Here is a 17884-nt window from a genome sequence, read left to right on the forward strand (position 1 = left end):
CTGCGTGGAGCTGGGTGCTGAGGACGGGGATCCTCCAACCCTGCCAGGACACGTCAGTGCTGATAGGAAGGCTATTTTAGTTGTTTCGGGGGTTTTGTTGTGTTTTTTGTTTGTTTGGTTTGGTTTTTTTCTTCTCCACTATTGGATCTTTTTCATACAGACAGATACTTGTTGCACCACCCAGCACATGGTATTTGTAGTATTTCAGCCAAAGATTTTGTCTCAGTGAGATACTGAGTTGTGCTAAGTTGTGTTGTTAAAAACAAACAAACAAACACAAATGAAACATTAGCCAGGTTGTTTTCAGCAGGGTGCTTTATTAGAAACAGGCTTTTCTACATGCATGAATCTCATGGGCTCGTCCTTAAAATTTACTTGAGCGAATGCCTGGGATGTCTCTGTGCCATGTGGCCGCGGTGCATCCCCCGGGCTGCTGCCGCGGGGAGCAGCTGCTGCCGCGTGCTGCGGATACTGGGACTCAGCCCTGCTGCTAATATTAGCAGGAACGTGCCAAAGGGATGGTCACAATGTTATGTGGGTGATATGGCTTGAGTTCAATATGAAGAAAAGCCCCGCAGAGGGGATGTGCTTTGTTTTTGTGTAGGCATCTCACTTAGCTTCAGGGTGTCTCCTGTAAGCCCTGCTGTGGGTTTGCAGGATCAGTGCTCACCTGGGCTTATGTGCGTGGGACTAGGCTGGGAGACTGGGTCTGTGACTAATGGTCCCACGTCTGGAGGTTCAACACCTGGAAAAGGAGATGCAAAAAGTTCTTTCAGGTTATATCTTGCATCATCTCAAGCCTAGGAGTGAAACAAAACTCCTCAGTGTCAGTTATTGGATTTCCTGGGCTGTCTTCAAAAAATTATACTGCGACGAGTCCCTTCTGGTATTCTTTATCACCAGCCAAGCGTGGGTAGAGCCAACGCGGCTCTCTCAGCTGATGGATGTGGCGTGCTCTTCTGAGACAGCAAGTCGCCTCCGATATCCTCAAAGATGAGCTTTACAGGCGCTTCAGAGAGTTTTCTCTTTTTCTACTCTTTCTATCTACATTTCTGAATCTGAGACAAAAGGGTGGAGTTTATGGGAGTTTTCTGCCAAGTCAGTGTGTGATGGGAGAGGCAGGAGCTGGAGGAAGGTGCCTACGGGAAGGCAAGAGTTGCATCTTCCCCAGCAGAAGTTCTGTCAGGACTGGATTTTCGTACGCAGAGTGGAAAAAATCACATCTGCCTGGGTACAGCAGCAGAGACCTGCTGTTGCAGGTTGTTTTTTTCCCTATGTGTATTTAGTTCCTTGGGAATAAAAAGGTTGTGAGGGAGTGGGAAAGGGAAGAACAGGACGTGGATCTCTCCGTCCGCGTGAGCTGGGCTCTGGGGATAGCCGCTGGCCCCGGTTAGGATGTAGGATCATCCAAAGGTCGTTGTTTGTAGTCATCTTGTGCAAGGAGGGCTGGGCTGCGTGTCCTCGGGGACGGGCAACCACTGCAGCATGGAGCACGGTGTCCTTGGCTCTGCGTCAGCGTGGAGGGTTTCCAGTGTTGGCTGGTACAGGTGAGCTCTTGCTGCCGATTTGAGATCAGTCTTGGGCAAACTGAGCCCTGCGTAGCTCTAATCATAATAAAGAAACCTTTCAAAAGTAGCTCGATGGGAAGGGACGGAGAGAGGATGAGTTTTTATACCAGGGCCAGGGCAGCTACTTTGGCTGTGCAAGAGTACTGGTGGTGCCTGGAGGTGAGTCAAGGTTTTGGAGTGTGTACACCATACTGGTTCTTCCAAGGACTTGCCAGTCTCTGGGATCTTGGTAGCATCTTTCCCTTAGTAAGAAGCTCACCTAAAATATAATCATTCTCTAGCTTTACTCTTTGCTTGCTTCCTGTTGGTGCTTTATGGCAGTGGAGTGAGTAGCAAGCATCTCTAGAACGTGTTGGGTCATACCTAATACATTTGAGTGACCATGTCTGCATCCCTTGGCCAATACACACCAGCAAACCTACCGCCAAGTGGGAGTCATGGCACCTCTGGGTGTCCTGTGGCTGCAGTGTCTGAGTGCTGGTTTATTTTCTGTTTTGCAGCCTGTCCTTGCAGGGAGCTGCTGAGCCCGTTTTCCCAGGAGCCAGGACCCAGACAGCAGCTGCGAAAGCCTGGGCTGGAGCTTGTCATAAATCCAAAGACAATAATGGGGACTTCAGAGCCCATAATCATTCCAGATATTCATGTTTCTAACTCTGATATTTGATATTTAAGGCAACAGCTTTCTGCAGGACCATTACTCAGGCTCTTTCCCTCTCCTGACCTCCCTCCCTGCTCCTGCTGCAGTGAGCTCTGGCACCTTCTTGGTCTTTAGAGGTGGGACATAGACACAACAAGCCAAGTGACCCTAAATCCTGGTTAAACTTGTTTGAAGCCTGTAAAATGAGTCAATGGGTCCGAGTCCAATTCTTGATGGGGATATGCCTGTTTGGTGGGGGTCAGGGTCCATTGGGGATGTCTCTGTGGGACAGGGGTGGGCTGCCCTGTTGTGCTCTTTGGCATGGGGCCAGGGTTGTGTCCTGACCACCTCTTGTTTTGTACTTGCAAGGTGCTGTTTGGTCCTGACACCCTTCTCCTTTGCCTGTGGCGAGGTCGGCAGTTTGCACCCACTCTCTGTGCTGGTGCAGGAGAGCCGTCCTCGCTCCCCTTCTCGGTGCGCAGAGTGTTGGTGAGGAGTAGCTCTTGGGCAATTAAGAGTTTATTATTATCCCCAACTTACTCTAAAAAGCTGCCTGCAGATTAATAAGAACTCTTATCTCCTGATGGGTGTGACTCAGGCTTTTACCGCAATTGCTTTTGCAAGGTTGTTGGATGGAAATCAGCACCTGGGGCTCCTGGGGACACCTTCAGAGCAGGGTCCATCCAAGCCGGTTCTTGGCTGGTTTGCGTGCCAAAAGGTGAGACATCATGAGTGTCTGTCCCCCTGCATCCATCCTCAGGTGGGGACGTCCCCATGTGTTGCTGCTGCTCCTCACATGGTGCTGGGGACACGTGCTGCACTGGGTGTAGGTACCATCAACGTCAGGCACGATTGCAGGGCAGGGGACATTGTGACCACATTGGTCTGTGCCACCGTCCGCCCAGCAGCAGAGGTGGCAATTCGAGTAAGCATCACAAAATTGTGTGGCCCTTACTCCTGGTGAGCTGGGTTGTCTCCAGCTTGTCCCAGCCCCAGGAGTCTCGGCTGGGTTAGCGGTGAGGACATCGGCACATGGCACCATGCTGGCACTGGCCACCTGGACTGGTTTGGGTGGGAAGGAGCATGGTGAGGGCTGGGGCTGCATATTTATTTTGTCTGGACATTAAAAGTGCAAAGATGGGAAAATGTCAAAAGAATGGAATTTTTTTCTTTTTTTTTAAAGCATCTTCAGTTTACCAGGGAGGAGAAGGGAAGAGGGTTCTGCCCTCTGCCAACCTTCAGGGTGTTCGAACGACTACTCGTGTTGTGGTGCTGGATGTCCCCACCAACAGAGATGCCCGAGCTGGCTGTGGTGGCACCAACAATCAGCGGGCAGCACCGCGGGCCCGAACGGCTCCCTCCTTCAGCTACTTTTACTAATTTACCCTTTTCTGTAGCCTTTTAACCAGCACGTTGCAACACCACTCATCAGAGCGTCTTCTCAAGCAGAGAATTAATCACTTAATGATTTAATGACCCAGTCCCGCCACCAAGGCAGGTCACCCACCTGAGTCACTCTTTATGTCCCCTGCGTGGGTGCTGGGAGTCGCGGCTCATGGGGACGGCGTCTGGGCGCTTATGGCTTCTTACACCAGTGTGGTACCAGCACCCGAGCTGGTAACACAGGACGGGCTGGGATCTGCGTGACCATCTGCATCATACTTTTGCCTTCTGGGTAATAATTTTAAGGCGTTTTAGAAATATTAGCGAACCAAACCAAATCTGCAGTCCCCTGGGAGGCACAGAGATTTATTTCCCTCCTTCCTCCTCCCCTTATGAAAAGAAACTGGAGCACAGATCAGAGGAAAAAGCTGCAGAGAGCCTGTGGCAGAGCCAGTAATGCAATCTGCTGGGCTGGATACCCTGTATTTTATGTAATTTTCTGTACAAGTATGAAATGAATATAAGGGATGTGAAATATACTGGTCTGATCTGGAAGCATTTTGCTGAGGGTTAATGGTTATATAAACCAAAGTGTAATGGAGAATCAAAGCTAAAATCTTTCTAGAACTGCATTATAGGGACTGGGAAGCTGGGATTTTGAATTAATCTGAGTGTGGATGTTGTTTTTTTTTTCTATTCTTAGGCCTGACTTTGCTTTTGCATGTTCATTTCTGATAAATGAGAGGTTTGCTGCATTTGGCTCAGGCTGTCTTTGTGGCTTACTGCATATGAGTGAAACGTTGCTTGAAAGGCTTTCGTTAATGTCAGAGCCCTGAACTTGCATTTATCCCCAAATTTCCTTCATAACTCAATTCTTGATGCCATTTGCACAGTCCAGGAAGGCACTGCATATTGACAGCGTGTTGCCAGCGTTATCTGCTACACACTATTTGTGTCAGACCGTGCAATCTATTGCAACTTCTTTTGAATGCTGTTTGTAGAGTCAGAAAAATGATTTTTTTGTACATAAACTATTCATAACCTGATGCAGGATAGCATGAGAGTCCCGTTACAGCAGCAGATTGTCATTCTGTATTTATATATGTGTTTATATGTATACATCGCAACAAGGTTGGTTTATTGGTAAAAGGAAGGTGTGAAACCTCCTGGCACAAACACAGGGAAGGGATCCAGCAGCCCCCACTCCTCTCTTATGTTGGATGACCAGTAGCTTTGGGAAAAGTGCTTTTAAAGTTTCCTGCCTTCGTTTCTCTAGGTATAGAAGGGGATCTGATTTTTTTCAGGCTGTTTCGAAGCTGTTAGTTTACTCGCAAAGCCCCACCAGCGTGTGTAGCATCTCTTGCTGCCCACGCTGCCAGTGAATTTCCCATCTCAGTCCCATGTGTTTGACCCCACTGAGGGGCTGGGTACAGTTGGGAGCACCTTATTGTTGAGGATGGGATAGAGATATCCTGCTCTGGCCCTGCAGCAGGGGTGCAGCTCCCTTCTCCTTCTGCTGTGGGACCTTTGGGTTTAATACACAATATGTATACACCGTATAGATACATGAAGAACATACTACTTGTCTCCATAACTGAGTCTTTAGTTCACTCAAATGCATCCACCTCTGTTACAGATGACGGCAGCAATTCAGTGGCATCATGGGTGGTGGGTTTGGATAAGCCAGACCCAGGTGGCCCCGTGGTAACCTGGGTGAACACGCTTTTTGCACTCAAATTGGGCCAGAAAACCACCATGAGCATCCTGCTGCCTGGTGACAGGGGTCTGGGAAGCTTTAGGGGCCATGAGCGGTTAATGCTGTGTTGAGTTTCCAAGGGCTCCTTGAAAGATGAGACCTGCAGCCTCCCCCTCTTTCCTCCCCGGGAACAGGAGGTGACCATCTGGTAGCAGTTTAGAGAAAGTCAGCGCTCTCAAACGGTCCCATTGTATCGTGTGGAATAACAGGGCGCCTGGCTGCCCTTGTCCCATAAGGCTCTTATGTGTCAAAAAAACCCAAGAAAAGCTTTCCGTGCTTAAGCAAGCAAGCAAACGTAACCCCCGGGTTACAGAGACCAGGGGAGGAGCAGAGGATGTTTAATGGGAAGCAGTTGGGCGCTGCAGCCACGGCAGAGCCCGAGGCTCCGGTTGCGAAGTGGGTCCCGAAGGAGCCAACATCCTTCGCTGTTTATTTTGGTCGTCTCCTGCGCTCTCTGCATAGAGGTTTCCTTGTCTAAAGCACCCTCTCGACTGTTACTTGGGATATTCTGTTTAAAAAGGGAAGAAAGAAGGAGCAGATGTTCCCTTGCTGATGCACTCTGGGTTGCTGGGGTGCCCAGAGCTGGGCTGTGGAGCGGGATGAGCCGCGGTGGATGATGTGCTGTGTAACCTCTGTGCTTTCCATCAGGAAATGTGGAGCCCTTGGGCAGGAGGCAGAGCCCTTCATGGCATCTGGGTGCCCTTAGCTTGGCTGGGACCCCCAGGGAGGGTCTTACCTTCTGGCAGAGCAGTGCGTAGATACGGAGCCCCAGCCGTACCACATGCTTGTGACTTCTCTGGAAAAGTCTTGGCTGTTGTATGAGCTACTGGGATTTGACCCAGACCTCTGCCCTCTCTTCCCAATTTGCAAGATCCCTAAAGAGCTGCTTTAACTGGTGGCGTGTGACCTGCTGGTTCTTGGCCATGGGGTGACCGGGAGGATGCAGCGGCCGTGCTGAGCAGACATCTCCAGCGCTGCAGCACAAAATAGAAAGACACGTAAATATTTTGTGACTTCTCAGGCCTCTTCTTGCTTGGGGAGCATTCAAGACGGGGATGAATGCACACGTTCCTCACCCCAAAGTGCCTGGCTGGCAGGGACCACGTTTGGGTCAAGACTGTGGGTTTTCAGGAGCTGCTGCTGTTGTACACAGCTGGCAGAGCTGCCTGCATCAGGTCTGTCTAGGAAAGCCTGTGCCTCCCTCATCTGCCAGGATTAATAGTGGTATTCTTAAAAGCTGTTCCTGCCTGGCTGGCCCTTTGGAGTGGGGCTGCAGCTTGGGGATGCTGAGCAAAACACCGCTACCTGGAGAGCTTTGCAAAGGTCTTGTCCCCAAAAGGACACCGTGTCAAGTGGTTCCCAGCCCAGGCATGTGATGGTCATGGGCAAAGGCTGCATCTGAAAGGAAAGCGCTTGGAAATTGCATTTTAGGGGATTCCGGGATTTCCCTGCTGTGAGAGGGAAGCTGCTGCCTTCAGTGATGGTGGATTGAGCCAGAGCTGCCTGAATTGGTTTGGAATTGGTTAAAAGGAAGCATATGTCAATGTAACGCCAGTTTGTGCTCATGCCCCTGCCCCGCGGCACAGCACCTCCAGAGGAAGGGGAGGAAGGGCGATGCTCAGCACCTCCACCTCTTTCCCTGCCAGCCGCCTCCAACACCAGCCAGCAGATCGGATGCTGCTGGTGGGGCTGGGGAAGCCCTGCTAGTGCCAAAAATCCCCTGGGAAATATCATAGTGCGGATAACCCCGCAGCGTGGCTGTCCCAGACCATGCTCGGGATGTCCCCTACCAGGGACACCTTAGCCGAGGGCATTGGGGACATGTAGACCTGGAGCCCCACGGGGACCTGCAGCATCGGCCACGACTGCTGGTGTGGGACCCCGACACTGTAGGCGTGGGGCGGGGGCCCCGCAGCGCCGCGCTGCCCGCAGCTCCCCTGGTTGTAACCAATACGGCAGCTTCCCGCAGGAAGCCGGGAGGAGGGTCATCTGGAGCAGAGGCTGTTTACTTTCCTTTCTTGGCTCTGGGCAGGACAGGCTATTTTTAAGCTTTTTCTCTCTCTTTTTTTTTTTTTTTTTTGAGAGAGAGCTGTTTTTCTTCATGAGGTCCTTGTCTCTTCGCTGTGTAAGAAGGCAAGGGAGCTGCAGCCCTGCTTGGTCCCACCGAGGGCCACCATTGCTGAAGGTGACATCCCTGAGGATCATGCTCACGGAGGCAGGTCTCTGTCTTGGGGCTGGAAACACACCTTGTGATTCACCATCCCTCTCCTGTGCATGGGACGTTTGTCTCTGAACCACGTTGGGCTCAGGGCAGTGGCCAAATGTGCTGGCAGGAGAAGCTGGGTGCCGAAATCTGTGCAACCAGAGGCACGAGATGGACATCCCATCCTGCAGAGAGCCGCGGGTGGGAAAGGTCTTGGGTTGTCGCCAGGCAAGGTAGTGACACTGTTGGGGAGGGAATGCCACCGGGACCTGGGAGTCCTTGTGATTTTGCTGTCAGAAACTGTGCTGAGCCATTGCCAGCCCTCCCCTGGGGCGATGGTTCCCTGCCCAGCCGCTTGGTACCTTCTCACTGTCCGTTGGGGCCACAGCACTGGCACAGGAGGTATTATTTGGATGGCTTGGGTCTCCTGCATCTGTAATCACGATTTTGCAGCTCTTCCTTATGCTTTTTGAATCCTTTTGCGTCTGGGCTTTGACCTTTTTCTCCTTGCTGCAGAAAGAGCTGGAAAAAAGCCATTTTTGGGTGTAGTATTCAGTCCAGCCCTTCGATAAGGGCAGGAGATGGCTGTGCTCCAAAAGGACCATGCTGGTGGCATTGGGTGGGTTTACCCTGGACTTGGGGCACTTCAAGGGGTTTGAGGCCAAAAGAAAGGGCCACGTGCAGCAGCTCCAGCATTGCCACCGAGTGATGCCACTGTTTGTTGTGGCAGGGGGATTCAAAGGAGCTGAGATGGTGGAGGTGGTTCATGCAATGAAACCCAGAGGTCAGCGAGGCTGTTTGTAGGCAAAGCTCACTATTGGGTCAAAAGGAAATCCCCAAACCACTTGGTACTGAGAAATTTCCAGAGGGATGTTCATTAAAGAAAGGTGCTCGCCAGAGTTCCCCTTGCTATCGGGTTCCTTGAGAGCATTTACTTTCAAACTGTTCCTCTAGGTGCATCTGTCATGAGGTTTTTAGGCTGCTTTGTTGAAGGGAATAAAATGAGGCTGAGCTGGCTGGCTGGAGGAGTGGTGAGCAGGTTTTCACATCCATCAAGGAGCTGGCAGTGCCTGGCTGGGCCGTGTCCTCTGCTGCTCTTACCCGCCTCTGAGAGCGCAGGGGCAGATCCTGCGCGGTGCTGGGCCTCGGCGAAGGTGGGACTCTGCTGCCTCTTCAAGCGTAAATCTGACCATCCGATCTGATGTTGCATCCATCTTTCTTTGCCTTCTGACTTCCCTGTTGGTAAAATGGGAATGATGATGTTTAGATTTTAGGATGTCCCTAAGGCCTCCCGGTTGGCCCCTTCTTCGCATTGGGGTCTCATGTTTTCAAGGCACTTCAGTTTTTGGCTCAGGTGATCTCTAGGGTTGTTTTCAAGGACATGAGCTTCTCTGTCTGCCACCTTTGTTTTTGTTGCTGTATTTATATGGACTGGGTGTTCTCCTGGGATTGTTCTCACATTCCCAACTTGGACTTTGCTGGCGGCAGGCACCAGGAAGCTCGTGTTTATCTGCGCATCCTTTGTATGCAGGAGGGAAGGGGAGGTGATGGGAGCTGGGCTGTGCCAAGTCCTGTGCCGTGCTGCGATGGAGCCCCCTGCTCCCCTCTGAGCACGGGTGAGATGTGGGTGGGATGGAGGCCAGCGTGGGGATGGTTTCTACTCTGGGTTGAATATTCTGGCTCTGGTTCCAGCTTTCTTACTGGGTTTGTCACTTTTCTGAAGAGACAGAGCCTGGCTCTCTATCTCCACCTGCTTTAAATAAGGTTATGAACCCTCGAGTAGAGGAGCAGGAGTGGGGTTCTGAGCCTCAGGCAGTGTCTGCAAGCCCCTGTTGAGATGCTCAGGTGGATGGTAACTAAATTCTGAACTCCTTCTCATGTTTTGCAGCTCTGAAAAGATCTTTTGAGGTCGAGGAGGTAGATCAGTCTTCAAATTCCTCCACCCCACCAAGACGGACCCCAAACCCCCTCCTCAGGTCCACCGTCTCCAGCTCCACGCAGAAATTCCAGGAACTTGGTGCCAGGAATTCGGAGCCATCCGCCAGACATGCAGACCCCACAGCCCAAAGATCACCCAAGCCCTCTCTGAGGAGAGTGGAGCTCTCTGGACCCAAACTGCCCGAGCCGGTGTCCAGAAGAACAGAAATCTCCATTGACATCTCATCCAAGCAGGTGGAGAACTCCACCTCAGGGTTGTCAAGGTTTGGCCTCAAAAGAGCAGATGCGCTGGGGCACAAACCCCCTGAGCCCACCCCAAGGAGGACTGAGATCACCCTCGGCAAGCCCCAGGAGCCGGGTCTCCGGAGGGTTGAGGCGCCACCATCAAAGATCCCCGAGATGCCTCAGCGAAGAGCTGATACAACCAACGCTCCTGTGCCTGACGCGGCCACCAAGCGGGTGGAAATTCAGGTAGCCAAGGCTGCCGAGGTCCCAGCCCCACCGGTGCGGCAAGTGGAGAGCTCAGAGCCTCCCCTGGCCCCCCAGCCTCCCCAGGCAGAGCCAAAGCCACCGCCGGTGCTGATGGAGAGCCCACCAAAGAGAGAAGAAGGTGAGTACAGCTCCGGGCAGCTGCTTGGGTGGGACCTGTCTTTGTCCCTTGCTGCGGGCTTGGAGCTCGTGCAGGGACACTGAGCTTTGTGTCCTGCTCTTTTAGCTTCAATGGCGATGTCTTTCAAGGCTGGTTTTGGATCTGTGCTCAGATGTGTCTACATACATGGCTGTTATCCTGGGGTTTATCCTGGCTGAAAGAACTGTCAGTTTGAATCAAAAATGCTATCAAGTCTACAAGCAGATAAAAAAGAAAATGCCAAAAGCTTGGGTGCATGCAGAAAACAACAATTCTGCCAGCTCAGGCCCCTTGTGTGGACCCACCTCCCTGTGCAGCATCTAGCAAAGCCTCAGAGGTGCTGGGGAGACGGTGGTTGGGGAAGGGGTGTTGGGTTGGCTTGTTGTTTAGTGTTGCTGCTTATAGTTGTGGGGCAGAAACCGCCTCTTCATTATCAGGGGTCAGGGTTTTTTTGGCCTTTGGAGCCAAAGTGTAATAACATCATGGACGAGAGCCACTATTAAACTGGAGCCCTGGCTTATATTAGCTCTATCTTGTTTTTGATTAATCCCGTATTAAATCCAGCTTCCCTCCCCCACAAGCCATCATTTATTCTGTCTTATGTTTTGGAGATTTTTTTTTTTTTTCTCTTTTGGCCTGTTAATTATTTTTCCGTTCTCCATCACCCACAAACCCTCTCCTGCGAGGGATGCAGTGGTTGGTTGGAGGCCACCACCTCCCCACCCCACCCTGAGTCTCTCTGCAGGGCTTGTGGGATGACGTGTGGTGGCCAAGCCAGGACCTGGGAGGTCCATGCCTGGCCGAGGGCTGGACCACAGAATGGTCCCTTGCACCGTCTCCTCTCCTGGGTCACAGGGCAGTAATGGGGTTTGCAGAGAGGCTGGGTTTCAGCATGTGTGCATGGTCCCAAATCAAATCAGGAGTCAGTGGTGAAGCTGATATTGAACCCATAAGACTCAAGTGGGTTTCTCTCACTGAGCATGTGTGTGGTTTAGGTGTGGCTTTTCTGAGCTGGGCTTTAAAGAGTGGGAAAACCACCCGTAGCAGGTTGGTCCAACTCTAGCTGGCCATGGCTGAGCTCTAAGACCAGCCCAGTGATGGGGTCAGCCTGGGCCTCCCGCACAGGCTCTCTGTCCACAGCCACCATGTGTTTGGTGCCCAGGAGGCCCATAATCTTCCATGGGTGGTGCGCGCTTGGCCTCGTCCTGCTGGGTTTGGGGTGCTCTGAGCATCTTCCTGAGCTCTGAACCACAGATCATTGGGCACTTTAAGAGCAGAAGACCATCTGAGCTGCTGAATCCCCCAGCTGCCTGGAGGAGGGAGAGGGAGGGCCCTTTGCATCAAAAAGGACTCCAGAAGCCCAGGACAGCTGCTGGGGATGAGTTTTTTCCAAGAGCCCAGCTGCCTGGGCTCTGTCTTGCAGACCAAGCCAGCCTTTGCTCCTGGTACAAAAGGAGCTTTCAGTCTAAATGCCTCCAAGGAGAGCCAGGAACCAAAGTAGAAGGGGCAGGGAGGGCTCTGGCTCCTTGTCCCTCCATGTCAGCACGAATGTACAGCCCAGAGTCGCTGCCAGAGCCTATGTCCCCTTCCCGGTCATCTCCAACCTCCTCCATCACTATGACTCAAGGTTGCCTCGGGCTGCTCTCATGCAGGACCCCATTTCAGGGCGCTCCTCCCTGTGGTCCAAGACACCACCCTGGGGTGATGCTGGGTGGGCGGATGGCATCTGTTCTTGTCAATGGCTTAAACACATGGAGGAGTTTTGGGGAGGCTGTGCAGGGACCCTCAGGGAGGGTGGAGGCACGTTGCAGACGCTCACCAGCTCCACTGCAGCTCTGGCCCCACCACAGCCCCCCAAGTGAAACTGTTGGCTCCCTGATGTCTGCAGCAGAGACAACACGTGGCGTGAAGTCCTGCAGCCGAGAGATGCTCCCGTGGTGCTGGATGCCCCTCGAGCCCGTTGCTTGGTGGCTTCAGCACAAACAGCTGAGCAGGGGATGCAGGCAGCTGCCTCCAGCTGCCCTCAGCCCTGTGCTGGGACTTGCCTTCCCCCAGCTGCTGGGGCTCAGCTGTCTTGCCCTTAGCCCCTGGGCCCGCTGCCGAAGGTATGCAGGACAGTGTGTTGTGCAGGAGAGCGTGTTGTGTAGGGAGAGGCTGGTTGGAGAAGGGCAATCGCTGAGAGCTCAGCAGTTCAGAGCAAACCACAAAGGAACGGAATAACTATAGCACTGAGCTCCGTTAGGGTGGTGTGGCTGGCAGTGTGGGCTCAGCCTGTTCCAGAGCTGTAGTCCTCAAGGTGGAAGGAGGGCAGGAGGTGTCTTCGTGGGGCAGAAGAACAAGAAATATTCCTCCCCATCCCTGTTCTCTCTGAGTCCTCATGCTGCCAGCAAGGCAGGCTCTCCACCGAGGCTCTGCTGTCTGCTCCTGCCTTCACCCCATTTTCCAGCTCTCGGCAACTGGTAGGGCCACAGTTCTCCTCCTGCATGGTCCTTTCTTGCAAGGATGCTCTGGAGCTTGTTAAGGTAAATCAAGGTAGATAAAATTAATAAAAGGAATATTCGCCTCAAAAGGTTCTCCCTCCTATTTTGCTGCAGAACAAGCAGGATGGCAGCAGGAGGGTGAAGCAATTCAATTTTTTCACACTTTTTTCCAGCCTTGGACCCCTATGGAAGGCTTTTCTTTAGAACTTGCTATTTCAGACGCTCCCTTAGAGTTGAGCTAGGATTTTAAAAGGCAACTTTTCTTCTGTGCTGTCCTGCAAGGGTGCTGCGCTGGAGGTGGGGGTTAGAGGGATTTGGACAACTATTAACACAGTGACGTTCCCTGCAATGAAGAGGCCATGGCTGAGTGGAGATGCAGTGAGTAATCATTTCCAGCTCCCCGAGCTGCACTGCAATTTAACTGTGCAAAGAGATTAAAGCTGTAGGGAAACATTTCCTTAAAACCAGCTGACACATTTGGGCTAGATTACGGGTAGTCTTTTTTTTTTTTTTTTTTTTTTTTAAATTGTTGTTATTATTTTTAATGGGAAAGTGCCTACAGCCCGAGATACCAAATGGAAGGGCTGAGTGAGAAGTGCGGAGTCCCAGTTTGTGAAGTCAGGTGCCAAAAATGAGATAATCTGGAAAAATGGAGGCCTGAAGAGCCAGTGACTTGGAACGAAGGAGCAGGAATGTGTGCGAAGGAGACGGTCGCATCCCATCGCAGTCGCTGCCTGATCCGGACGCCACGTGCACGGGCAGGGCTGGGTGCTTTCTGCTTTCCCCTGTTACCATGTGCTGTGTCCCTGGCTCTTCAGGGAGCAGCCAGCACACCTCAGTTCCTTTTGGGGGGTATATTTTGAGCACTGAGGGTGTCAGGAAGGAGGCCAGGTGATGCACATGTGATGGTACTTCTGCTGCAGGTCTTTACGCCCCTGGGAGCGCTGTTCCCAAACTCATTACGTTGTGTTCATCTCTGGTGACATTGACATTCGTGTGTCCCCTTCTTCGCGTCTGCATGGGCACAGTTTGTACAGATGCCATCACAGTCCACGTGGGTTCTCCAGCTGTGCAGGATTCACCCTGCCTGTCCCCAGCCTCCCGTGCAGGCAGCCAGACCCTGGTGCAGTCACACAGAGAATTCGTTTGCCCTGTTGGAAGTCCCGGAGGGCCTGTAGGAAAAACAGTGATCTCCCCAGTGGAGATTCGTTATGCGAAGGACTAGTTTCCCATAGGAAACCTTACGGTTCCCAGTTCCTTGCGTTGCCTCGTTTGAGACCAGGAGAACGCGAACCCGGGGATGCTGAGCCGCAGAGTCCTCCTGGTGCTGGGTTTAAGGACCTGCTGGGTCTCTTCCATTGCTCCGTTGGGTCTGTGGGCTGGGTTGTGCATCAACGTCATTGCAAGTGACACTGGAAGGTGATGGGAGATGCAGCCCTGGCTGAGGATGGCATGTAGGAACCAGACCCAAGAGTTTCTCTGTTTATCTTGCAGTATCTGCACATCTGGAGCCCGTGGTGGTTGTGCTGGGGAACATGCTTCCCGCCCATCAACTCCTTTGGCATCTTCAAGATTTCTCACATTTAGGTTAATCATCCTACAGGCTGATAAGGCAAATAAAATCCGTTATCTTGACCAAGATAAAACGAAGAGTTTGCTTTGATCTTTTGCAGTAAGGCCTGGCCACTCGTTTTGTGACTGCTGTTGGCTGGGGGAGGGAAGCGATGGCAATGGTGATGAACCTTCTGTAGTTAAGAAATCATTTTTTCTAAACTATTTCTAGACCTCTGTCCCTGCCTGAGATGTTTCTGTTGGCCAGTAGTTGAAGGGACACCATAGGCTGGGTATGGTGCCAACTCTATAAACTGTGTAAGAGGACTTGAGGAACTGAATTGAGATTATAGAGAGATAACTTTGTTTTGAAAAGATCAAACATTGTTGTGAGCAAAAACCAAAACTTGACAGCAAGCCAGTTGTGTTCTTTACTCCTCCAGCAAACAAACAGGCACACAGACACTTTTGTATTGTCCAAGATGCTGCGACGAAGCTGAAGTGAATGTGGCTATAAATGGAAGAAGCAGCTGGTCTTGGATTGCAGCCTGTGCTCAGGCTTCTTTGGGCCTAATTTTTCTTACATCTGTTACAGGTTTTAAAGGAGGGACTTGGGGAGAGGGCTCCTTTCCTTTGGGTTAGTTGAATTTGGGCCATTCATTTCATTTGACTTCTGAATGGGTCTCTGTGTAGAAGTTCCCTGGATTTCTGTAGGGTCACATGCATCAATATTTCACTGTCTTGAATTGTTTCATTTTATCTTGGCATGAAGATGCTACCAGACATATTGGGAGACAAAGCTGGACCGAAGGGTCTCATCCAAAATATTTTGCAAACAACAAAACTTTGCAGATGTTTATGTGTTTATGAGAAGCAAATTATTTTAACAAGCTATCTAAGGTTGCTGTGACAGCATGGGGCTTTTCGGTCGCTTGGCTCCTCGACTTGTATTCTCTGCAGTTTCTTCTGCGTAGAAGCAGAGGGTTGGGTTTTGCATAGCAAAGGCAATTTGTACAATTGGGATGAAGAAGGATTGAAATGAAACATCTTCCAAAACCTTGAAGCTCAAAGATTGTTGGTGCTCTAGCAAATATGAGCATAAACTTGGACTTAATGTTTAGTTTTTCAACTCCAGAGACAGTGTCCAGGTTGTGTGTGAGTTGGCTGGTCTTACCAGCTCCTGGTTGTCCTCTGAATTCTGGGTCTGCAGAAACTTTCCATGGAATTCTTCCAGCGTGGTCCCTGGCTAGTGTTTCCAAGGGCTCCACAAATATTTGGTGGGAGCTGAGCCCCTACCTCCTTTTGTCTCTTTGTGAATTCAGCCTCTGTCCATCTAAGACCTGGGCAGGGAATGTGCCCTATGGATCCCATGCACGTGGCTTCATCTGTAGATACTGCAAGGCATTCACCCTGATTCACTTGAGACGTCTGCACTTGAGCTCATCATCTGGGTGTCTCTCTTAAGGCTGGTGCGAATTGTGTCCTCAAAGGGTTTACTAAAGAGAGCCTACGCAATCAGTTCAGCTAGAGACGCCTCCATTTGGGTGAGATAATTGTTGTGTGTTATTTCCAGAGTCAAAGAGATGGAGGTGGAAAAGGATGCTGTAGCAGGACAGAACTGCACAAGCCACTAATCCCTTGTTATCAGTAGTGCTTCATGGCCCCCCAGCAAACCTGGTCCCCTTGTGTCAGGTTGTTCTGCAAATGGGTCTCTGTGGACATTCATTGACTTAAGTGCACAGGTCAGACTGTCTTTGATGCTTATCGATAGTACTTTAACTTTTTATGATGGCCCTATCTTCTCCCCTCTCCTCCTCTCTTGCTGTGCATGGAGTGGGACAGACATTCCTCCCCTCTCTAAAGAAAAGCTCCATTTGGGAAGATTTGAGGCAAAGAAGATTAGATGGGAATCCAAAAGCATATGGTGCCTGGGAGGAGAGGGCAGTGATAAAAGTTAATGATACATAAGCTCTTGAAAGGAGCTTTCTCAGTTACAGCTGTATGGTAGCTCACAGGTCTTAAATAGTAGGGCATTGCTTTCAACTCCAGCACGAATGCACCTGGGGTGTATTTCATGTGTGACAGGTAGATGTGGAGGGGTATCGTACGTATTGCCCTTCCCAGCTTGGGCTGCAGCGCCTGCCTGTTTTTGCTTCCCCTGCGTGTTTTGACACTGGATGGGGGATTTTTGTTTGCCCTGTTTGTTATTTGCTGTGGCCTGGGAGGCTGTGCTCCTTTCTGCTGATGCACCCAAGTGATGGATGTCCTCTGACCCCTTCTCTACAGCTCTGGTACATGGAAATACAGCATGAGTCCCTGGTTACAGTCATTGAAGCTACGAACGTGCAGGCTTATGCTGTTATGGTGTAGAAGTTGCTGTCCTCCATTACAACGTGTGATGCACCTCGAGTGTTCATTGGCAACTCATTCCCATCTGTAGTGGAAATAATTTCAAGGACCAAGAGCCTGAAAAACACTGAGAAGACGACAAAATGTTGGACGGCAGGAGAGCCTGGTCAGCATCCCGCCCTTGCTGTTCACTTGCTTGTTGCCTAGGATGAATCCCTCTACCCATTCCAATTTCTCCTTTTGTAGCAAGGAGCTGGTGAATGGGACAAGAGGACTCGGGTTTGGTCCTTGCATTGAGTCCTTTCTCCTTCGAGGTTCAGCTGGTGATAAGGAAATTGCTGGTCCGGGTCACAGTGGGGTTGTGCAGCATGGGAGAAGCTGCTCTGCCCAGTTTACTGGGATGGCTCCAGTAAAGGAGAAAGGTCCTCAGCTGTCCAGGAGGAGAGGGAGGGTATCAGATGGTTCCTGGATCAAAACCTTCTCCAGTCTACTCTTCTCTTCACTCCGCTCTCTCCTAAATTTGAAAAACCTGTAGTTTGGAGAGGAAGAAAAGGATCTGGAAGGCAAACTTTGAATGTGTGGGGAGCAGATGTGGGGATGGATGCTGCCTCCCGATTTATGAGCGATGGAGACTGCTGACAGCGAGGGAGGTGGAGCAGGCGCTGGCGGGGGTTTGGGATGCTCTCTGCCTCATGTCCTCCTCCCCTGCTTCCATCTTGTGCAGATAGGAAGGCGAATGGAGATTACCTTGGAGTTGTCCAGATTTATCCTGGGAAAAAAAGGAGTAGATCTGAGCAACTTTTCTGATAAAACATAATTGTTTAGACAAACTCTGGCTGAACTCGCTTCCTCCTGCAGCCCAATGCGCAGATAGAGGGGGTGGAAGTGGGAAGCCAAGTTCACAGGCTGCTGAGGCCCTCCCTGGGGTCACACCACCCCTGAGATCCCCTGTCCAGCCATTTTGGTGGCCTTGGAGAAGACGACAGGATGCAGTTGAGTGCTGAGGATGATGCCCAGGCTTTAGGTAGCTGGGTGCTCTGAAATGTGGAGGAGACCTTGATAACACAGCACACGAGTGCTGGAAGCAGGGAGATGCGGGTGGTCCTGGAGGGCAGCATTAGGTCCATCACGGTTCACCTGCAGAGGATGGACCTCGGTTGCCTGTTGCTCTGTGGGATGTGGGAGGTGAATTTGCTCCAGACGTGCTCTCTCCAAACCTGGTGGTCCTGGGTGTAGGGTGCTTGGGCAGAGCTGTGCCCTGGAGAGATCCCTGTTTGGACTGGAAATGGTGAGACAAGCAGGACTTGGGTGGGATGTGGCCGTAGGAGAGATGTTGTCATGCCCTGTGTGGCTGCTACTGAGGTCTCCAGGAGTTGTGTTGTGGAGTCAGA

General features: G+C 51.4%; 1 protein-coding gene across 4 annotated transcripts in view; it reads left to right on the plus strand.

The window, feature by feature from the left end:
• The window catches only part of SEPTIN9 (septin 9), a 119710-nt gene that overhangs the window by 62968 nt on the left and 38858 nt on the right, over positions 1-17884 (plus strand). For all 4 annotated transcript variants that reach the window (XM_065647925.1, XM_065647928.1, XM_065647924.1 and 1 more), the window contains one exon: positions 9436-10095. In XM_065647925.1, coding sequence (XP_065503997.1) covers positions 9436-10095 — 660 coding nt within the window. The remainder of the gene's footprint in view (positions 1-9435; positions 10096-17884) is intronic.

The sequence above is a fragment of the Caloenas nicobarica genome, chromosome 18 (genome assembly GCF_036013445.1).
Source record: "Caloenas nicobarica isolate bCalNic1 chromosome 18, bCalNic1.hap1, whole genome shotgun sequence".
Classification (NCBI taxonomy): domain Eukaryota; kingdom Metazoa; phylum Chordata; class Aves; order Columbiformes; family Columbidae; genus Caloenas; species Caloenas nicobarica.